This window comes from Cylas formicarius, unplaced genomic scaffold (genome assembly GCF_029955315.1).
Source record: "Cylas formicarius isolate icCylForm1 unplaced genomic scaffold, icCylForm1.1 PGA_scaffold_4__25_contigs__length_36172078, whole genome shotgun sequence".
NCBI lineage: Eukaryota > Metazoa > Arthropoda > Insecta > Coleoptera > Brentidae > Cylas > Cylas formicarius.
Genome location: NW_026844334.1, coordinates 23,348,711 through 23,357,529, shown reverse-complemented (window position 1 = coordinate 23,357,529; position 8,819 = coordinate 23,348,711). Strand labels below are relative to the sequence as shown.

The following is an 8,819-nucleotide window of genomic DNA, read 5'->3' as shown; positions in this document are numbered from 1 at the left end:
TATTATTATTATTATTATTATTATTATTATTATTATTATTATTATTATTATAATTATTATTATGATTATGATTATTATTATTATTATTACATGTGGTGTGCAAATTGGCAACAAATACAAAAAATCTCTATATAATTTAATATTTCGTTCTTATAACTTTGTCGTTAATATATATCTTTTTATGAAATGTTGGCAAGAACAATGTGTAAAGAATATCAGGTTAGCTTATCCCGTTAATATTGATAATGGGTTAATATACACATTCATATTATTATTATTTAGTCCACATCCCAAGTACTTTACTAAGTTTACGGCTTCTGCGACCATTTTTTTGGTTATCTTGGTGTATCTAACGATATAAGGGATAAATGGTTGAAATAACGATAGGACATTAATTCCTACAAATTAAAATGGCACATTCTGTCGGCTGGACGCAAAACGAAATTACTTTCCCGTTACTTTATTAAAATAAGTCGGCCCGTATTAAAAAAAGCAAACGGACAACAAAGAAATACAAAATAAAGCACCAAAACATTACTGAGTTTCAATTTTTAATGATCTTATATAACCAAGTTGGCGCCGGAGCCACTTTCATCTTCTACCATGCTGTTATTTATTGAGGGCAGAAAGGAAGTGCTGCCTGGGCTACGAAAATTATTTTATATTTTGTTAAAATTTGTCTCCCTACGTAAAATATATCTTCTTTTTATAAAACGTCTACAATTAAATTAAAAATTAATTGTATTTTAAATTTGATAGTTGGAATAACAATGAATGGACTATTAAAAGGCAAATTTTTAAGTACCAATTAATACTTTGACTGAAATATACCTGCATAATATACCATCAATTACTTTTTTTAGTTGCACATATGCATTTTTACTTTGCTATTTAATTATAAACGAAAGTAAAAATAAAACGAGCACTCAATTTAATACCTAAAGAAATAACAGAAAGATTTTACAAAATGTTATTATAGGCCTACATATGTGCTTAAGAAAATGGTTTTTGAATCTTACCTTTTGACAATCAAGCAATTATTGTTTTGTGGGTGTTTCAGTATATGACAATTTCAGAAAATGCCTAATAATGTTTTAAAATTTTTGTGGTTCTTTTTTTAATTCATAGAGAGTCGCAAAAGGATAAAATTTACGAAAAACGCTACATTATATATATAGGGTATGTTCTATAATGCTCACTACATATAAAAAAATATATATTTGTAACGGATGGGCAAGGTTTTAAGCGCTCCTGTTATTTTCGTTCCAAATTTGGTATACAGCTCTAACGTGCTATTCTTAACATTCGTTTTAAGTAAATATTCATTTTACAATCGAAAAAAATTCGACTAGTTAAAAAGGTTATTTTTCAAAGTCGATAAAACAGAAAACGAATGAATGTAAATTATAGCAAGTAATGGAAATGATCCATTAAAATCGTTTGTTCATTACCTCCGGAACTCTCTAAAGGTCGGAAATATATCATGCGTTGTGGAAAGACGGGTCGCAATTGCAAAACTGTGTCACGTATGCATTTTCTATGCGCCCACCTTGAAATGCAATTCAGGGACGCGACGACACTTTTTTACGAAACCGTTCATCATCTACAGTAAATGTTGTCAAGGCGAAAAATTCTCCCTCTCTCCCAAAATTTTGATAATACCAAATACATATAAAAATTAAGTTTCCTTAAACGTTTTTAATCAGTGTACATTCCATATTCACATCATTTACACCTACGTTTCTACTACCCGCTCGTTATTAAAAACGTTGTATAGGTATACATATAAAAAATCGTAAACAATTGGATCTCGTAATAACGGAAAATAAATCGCGCGTATACGTAAATAAATATATAAGGTGCCGAAAAAATGTTGATGCGAGTTGCATTTAGTTTGGATTCTGTATTAGTTTTAAGTTTATGTGTATTTATCGTTTTGGAAAGTGCAAGGGCTGTTCCCACAGAGGTAAATATTGCAATTTTTGGTCGATATATTTCGCTTAATTTTCATGTTATCGGGGATGAGGCATATGAAGAAATGATCATTAAATTATTTCTGAGGAAATAAAAATGTGTCTCATTTTAAATATATAGTGTGTCCGGGATGAATTATTAAACGAATTCTAAAATTAATTGCGGTATGTGGTTTTTAATTCTTTTTAATAATTAAATTTTGTATTTAAGATTTTTTTTTGGCCTATATTATATTTAGTGAAATTTAACAAAGACACGGAGTGATGGTAACATACAATTTTGTAGACAAATTGTAGTAATGAGTTTTTGAATTGTACCTCCTATAGTGTTCTGCCAAAAATAAATTAATCAAAAATATTTTTAATCAAATATATTTTGCCACGAAGGTTATTTGTATTACAAAAGGAGTGCTTGAATCAAGTCTCTATAATTTATCGACAATAGTTTTGGTTAGTTTTTTTTAGTGCAGCCTGCATATTTTATTGGTTCATTCGCTAGAAAATACCAAGTGTGTAATAAGATAGGAAGAAAAATTTAATTTGGATTTTTTTTGAAAAAGTGTTTAGAATGCCATTTTAGAGCTTTATACTATTTTAAACATAAATAACAGGAGTGCTCGTACATAAACAACTTTTGCATTGCTGAAAAAATATAACAATTTCCACTTTGGTTTAAAATTTTGATTGTCTTTAGTTTAATTTTGTTGACTGACCCATAAAAAATATTTTTTTCATGGCTAATTTATAATAAAAATTATTTTAAGTTGAGCTCTTTGATACTGAATTTCTAGGGGATTATATTTATTCACTGCTAAACCTATTATCAGTTAAATATTTAAGGATTAAATGCATTGTTTTGCAGGTGAAATCCAGGAGTAAGCGTTATCTAAAAGGTTACTGCAACTGTCGTAAGTGTCGTTATTATTCAATTTTGAAAGATACAGATTTGCATTTGTTGATAATTTTAGCAGCAAAGAAAAATGCGTTGTTTTTTAGAATGCGGTGTGGTGAATAGACAACAGCGGGTAGTAGGGGGCAATATCACAAAAGTAAACGAATTTCCCTGGATTGCGGGGATCAGCCACGGTGGTACTTATCACTGCGGAGCGGCCTTAATCACACGGCGTCATTTATTGACAGCCGCTCATTGCATTAACGGGTAAGTAATAATATAAGCTGCTGAACACTTAAAAGTGGTAAACGAAAATAGTGAACGTATTTGTAAAAGCGCAATGCAACAATCTTGATAAAGACCACTTTAGTCGTGAGCGACTGAAGAGGTTTGTAAACGTGACGCATACTTTTTCCACTCTCTCCTTTAAAATACCCAATCATACATGGATTAAGCCTGCGGAAAATGTAACTTTGAGGCGCCATTACCCATGGTCGCGAATTACTTCGAATATATTCAACAATGACGTGTGACGTCAAATACCAGTGGTTAATGAAGCTGATTTCTTAAAGTGACACTTTATGAACGCTTGAGCAATGCATAATTTGGTATTTTAGAGTAGGAAGTACAAAAAGTTACATTGATTTCTGTATATAAATGTTAATAATCTTTTCTTTTTTGCATTTCAATGGAACGCCTGATGTTTCAATTAAAAGTATGTACCTTATGTTTTTATCCGTTTTAAAATCTGGTGGGTGATATTATTTAGGCTGGCATTTTTTTTAATGTGTCTCGGAAAAACCGATTTTGACTGGAATCTGTTTGAAATGAAGAAGAAAAACCTACTTTTAATTAACATAACATTTAGATTATCAGTTTTGATTGAATTATTTAACTGACAATAAACTTTGACCAAGAGCTAGTATCTCGTTTTCCAACCTGTACATTAAAAATTATACAACTTAGAATACCGCAAATTTACCACTTTTCTTAATTCTTTTCAAACAATTGTTTGTAATCATTTCTAACGAATTTTGCTTTAGTGGCTAACTCAGCGATGGTGTTAAATTCGTCATCTTATTCCCCCACAAAGAGAAACGTGAAATCCATCCACCAAAAACCAAAAGTTCTAATGCCTGTTCAGAATTTTTGGCCATTTACTATTGACGCTTGTAACTTCTACGGTCACTTACTATGATACTAATTCTTATTTTGTAAAATTGATTTTTCAAACATTATTGTTTAAAATGTAATTCCTGTTTTATTGCGACGGACTTCAATTTGTTTCTTTTTATTTTGAATTAAATAAAATATAATTAATACGGAGGAAGGAGCAGTGGGTCGTAACAATACGTAATGGGTTTGTATTTATAAAATTGCGTAAAAAGTTAGATTTACCCAACACCATTGCAAAGAGTAACCTGAAAAACTGGTGCGTTAGCCTCTTAAAATGCACTTCTGCGGTTGCGAATATCAAGTGTAGACTTTGTCACGCTGTTGCGCGCGATAAAGTTGTCAATGACCATAGGTCATAAAATCTCCGTAGAGAATGACAGCAATAATGAAAAATGATCGGTTAGCGCATGATCGGAGTGCAAGAAACCAAATGGTTATTATCATGTTAGTTCCAGATTCCGAGAAATCATTGAAGTGTCGTTTCTTTTGTGTACGGGGCGTCCAATCTTTAATATTTTTAGATAGCAAGCACTAAAGCCGCTTTTAGAAGAAATGATCATTGTTTCAAATCATTTTTATATACAAGGGAATTATTTAATTCGTGTTTTCAATTTTACTATATGACGTTAAGTTATTTTCTTCAAATGCGACACCTGGAATAGATGTATATTTATGTATATTTTATGGAAAATTATCCTGGTAATAATATAGTTTCTTATGTGAAAATTAATATAAGCGAGGACAATTTATATTTAAACAAAAGCGGGGTAAATTTTTATCTCTGCAGATAACAGATATCGAAAATTAAACTCCCTGTAGAAGAAAAAGGCAACCACTTTTAAAGTAATGTAAACATTTGAATAGTTGTGTAATATTCAACCTAGTACAAACAATAATCCTTAATTGCCGATACCTTTTTCGTATAACAAATTTATTAAGCATAGGTATTAAAATTAAGTCTTTCTGCAATACATTAGATTCGTGCGTTTGTTTCAATGATGTGCATGTATGTAAATTATGAAAATCGAATAATAGGTACTAACGCAATAACCATCTTGCCATACATGGCTGCCATACATGAGATGAAGGAAGACAATTAAATAAATTCTAGGTGATGGTTAGACGTTGAAAGTCACACCTGGACAAGTACAAACAAATAAAAATAAGGTTAACACATTCCACAAATGATACTAATACAAATGGTAAACATTATATAACTGGCATACAAAGCGCGTCAGGAATTGGTCATGGGTGTACTCTTGAAAAAGTATGATGCAGGTGGTGCTTTGAATGTATGTGTAAAAGAAACTGTCTCTAAAAAATCAATATTGGTAGGACGAATTCGTGTAAATTCAAGAGAAGTTTGAAGGATTAAGTTTGATTCAACATAAATTAAAAAAATCTTTTTTTTTTTGGGATTTATAAGAATTAGAAGAGAGTGATAACGTCAGAAAGAAAAATTATTAGAATATTTTGTGGATAAATGTAAATGTTAGGTTTATAGAATTTTATTATGAGTTGTTGTAAACTTTTTTACTAAATGTAATGTCGTTATGAAATGTATTATTGTGGGACATTCAAATAGACACTCTTCAAACCGGTTAAAGACAGTATACACTAAGTCCCCTTTTATTTTTTGAACCATAGAAGTTATCGAGTTAAAATTTTGGGAATCTAATAACCAAAGTGTTTACGACATTAACTTTAGTCAGCGCTGTCTATCATGTAAGATGTCTTCCTCGTAACTGAAATTGAATTCCCCCCATTTCGTTAAAAAAAAAACAGTTGGCTGCAGCGCCTACAGAATCGTCGTGAATATAGTCGTTTCTCAGATCTTAATACATCCAATTTCGGACACACTGTATATACAGCGGTAGCATCCAAATAGATCTAAAATGTGATTTAAGTGTTTCGCGCCAAACTTTCATTTGGTTGCAGATTTGACTTTAACGAACTGACAGTAACTTTGGGAGATCACGATAGACTAGATCTCGATCGGCACTACTCTATAGAGGTTAGAGGTCTAAGAAGCGTGAGGAAACACGAGCACTTTGACAAAGCAAGTTTTAACAACGACATTGCCATTTTAGAAATGGATTCTCCTGTCGATTTTAATCACAGAATTCAACCAGTTTGTCTACCAAACGACGGTGAAAAGCGTGTTCCGCTTGCATGATTTTTTTTTAACTTTCGCGATTTGCAGAATTTTTAGATTACGCCGGAAGGATTGGTATTATCGCTGGTTGGGGCAAAACTAAGGAAAAGGGGGAGATTTCTACAGTTTTGAGGAAAGTTGCTGTTCCCGTGTGGTCTAGGAGGGATTGCTACAATTCCGGTTACGGCGAGAGGAAAATTTCCGAAAATATGTTTTGCGCTGGGTACCCCGAAGGTGGGATTGATGCCTGTCAGGTAAATAAATTAACATAATTATTAATATATCCATAACAAAATATGTACAGTATTTAGGATAAACCAATTGCCATTCTGGTGCTTCTGTGATTATTGCTGAGTTTGAAATAATGTTCCAGAGTCTTGATCAACATCAATTCTAACCAACTAGAAAGGACTTTGACTGAATTTTGATAGAAAATATGAGATAACAATCGCTGTAGAATTAACTTGTGCATCACACCATACAATATTATTATTATTTTGTGCTGGTTGGTTGTATTTGAACAATCGAAGTTTGGCATCTTTGAAAATAATGTAATTGATAAGTAAATTCTCAATGGTAATTTCTAAGGGACGGTTCTTGTATTATAGGCGATTGTAACGAATCAAAAATTAGAGATTAAGCATAGGGAGGAAGAAACCTATCATGACATTTTCTCAGAAATCGAAAACTGTAATAAAATTAAACTTAAATAAAGTTAAACTAATCAACAACCGACGCAGAAAGAATCTAGAAGATTTGTAAATATGATTACAGTAGCCTGTTGAAGTTATCTCATAAAAAACAACTTCTATTTCATTATTATTTAATCGTTTCTATTCCTTTTCAGTTTGAGATCTTACAAAACTTATGGCTGTGGAAATAATTGTAGCATAAAAAAAACGTTTTGAAAATAAAACTATTTGGCTATCAACCACATCCAAAAATAAAAATTTTCAAAATATTTTCGCGTGATTCTACGTGAAAGAAATAGCTTTGCATCTTTCGAAGGTTATATCAGTAAATTTTCAGTAACAACGATATTTATGTTCGCTTTAAATATCATATTGTTGTTGGCTTTTTGACAGTTACCTGTTGCAAGTTCTCTTTTCGACAATTTGGGAATTTAACAACAGAGAGTGACCGAGTGAGTCTAAAAAATTCGTTAAAGATTGTATTGTAGTTTAGTAATGAAATCAATTTTGAAACAGAAGAATATCTAAGCAAATGTATTTTTCAGGGTGATAGTGGTGGACCCTTGCAACTAAGTAACTCATTTGGAGACATGGAAATTATAGGTAGGTAATAAATGGAAAAATAAATTCTGTTCCACATAATTTTTGTTAACCAGAAGATTCTTTTTTGTTCTAGGGGTGGTTTCATGGGGACGAGGGTGTGCTCGAAAGAATTTACCTGGAGTTTACACCAAAGTGGTGAACTACCTACATTGGGTAGAAGAAAGTATCGAAGACGAGTGTTTATGTCGCAACGCGGCTAGAAGATTTTAATGGTCCCGGTTCCATGTTATTTAATTCAATTATTCGTGAATACTAATAATTCTTCGAACAATTTATTCGGTATTGTCCAATCATTTTATATGCATAGTATTTATTTTTTGCCATATGTTCAAGGAAAGGTCAATCAGTCCAAATTTTTCATTTGAATTTGCATACCTTACGTATCGATCACACCATTATGTTTGCAATGTCGCTTTTTTATAGTTCTCTTTTGCATTCTGGCCATGTTTTAACACTTTGTTTTTTTAAGGCTTATTTCACTATATTGTTTTAATTTTTGGCAATACATTAAATTGGGCTCACCAAACTGCGTACTTTTTAGTGTTATTGCTAGAATATCAAAGTAGGGTTTTGTTTTGCTTTATTTTTTTGAAGCTTTATATATACGCCCTTATTTAATGTTTAAACGTTCGTTTAAGTTGCTTGTTATTATAAACCCAAAAATTCTATTTGTGCCAAACATTTTAGCTGTAGATTATTAGAAATATTATACATCTATGCCAAAGAATGAGTGAATGAATTATTTATTGAAATAAATAGGTTTAAAATATGAAGTTCTTTATTTATGGTTTTTGTAGTTTCAGTATCTACTTGATGAGTGGCTCCTGGCAAATCTCGTAAATTGTGGCGACCTCTCTTGAGGCGGACATGAAAAAGCAATTGATTTACCATTTCCAATTTCTGCTCGAAGTCAGTTGCTTTCTTCCATTTGTTTTATCCACTTTCAAATAGATGGCGCGGAAAACTGTAAATTGCAATTAGAAGTTTTATGAGCGAATATTAATATTAATTAAGTAACATTTTAAAATTATTAATATTTTATGGTGTTTTTTGTTTGTGAATTGTGATATCGTACAAATTTATATTTACTTTACACAGACAATTTTTTTATTTTGGTTTCTTTATTAGGTTCAAGCTAGATACTAAAAACTGTGGAGTTGGTCTGGGTATAGGGGAAGAACGGATAGTTGGCAAGATATAAGTAATAGTATATTATTCAACAAGTTTGATACCCATCATTGTAGTAATGAGTCTGATTTGACACGAGTGGAGCGCAGCGAAACCAGTGTTTAACAAGGGAGCACCAATACATTCACTGACATGACCGT

At 31.5% G+C, this 8,819-nt stretch overlaps 1 protein-coding gene across 1 annotated transcript; it reads left to right on the top strand.

Annotated features, from left to right (window-relative positions):
• Positions 1-1,719: 1,719 nt before the first annotated feature.
• Positions 1,720-8,217, top strand: LOC132700663 (trypsin-1-like). Its single transcript, XM_060668139.1, has 7 exons — positions 1,720-1,966; positions 2,836-2,881; positions 2,970-3,132; positions 5,980-6,191; positions 6,245-6,450; positions 7,434-7,491; positions 7,565-8,217. The coding sequence occupies exons 1-7, from the start codon at positions 1,871-1,873 to the stop codon at positions 7,699-7,701; spliced, it is 918 nt and encodes a 305-aa protein (XP_060524122.1). The 5' UTR covers positions 1,720-1,870; the 3' UTR covers positions 7,702-8,217.
• The last annotated feature ends 602 nt before the right edge of the window (positions 8,218-8,819 follow it).

Excerpts from the sequence above, each read along its gene's own strand:
- LOC132700663 (XM_060668139.1), top strand. The coding sequence starts at position 1,871 with ATGTTGATGCGAGTTGCATTTAGTTTGGATTCTGTATTAGTTTTAAGT. Across the intron at positions 2,882-2,969 it reads AAAAGGTTACTGCAACTGTC|AATGCGGTGTGGTGAATAGA; the intron begins GTAAGTGTCGTT and ends GTTGTTTTTTAG. Across the intron at positions 6,451-7,433 it reads GTGGGATTGATGCCTGTCAG|GGTGATAGTGGTGGACCCTT; the intron begins GTAAATAAATTA and ends TGTATTTTTCAG.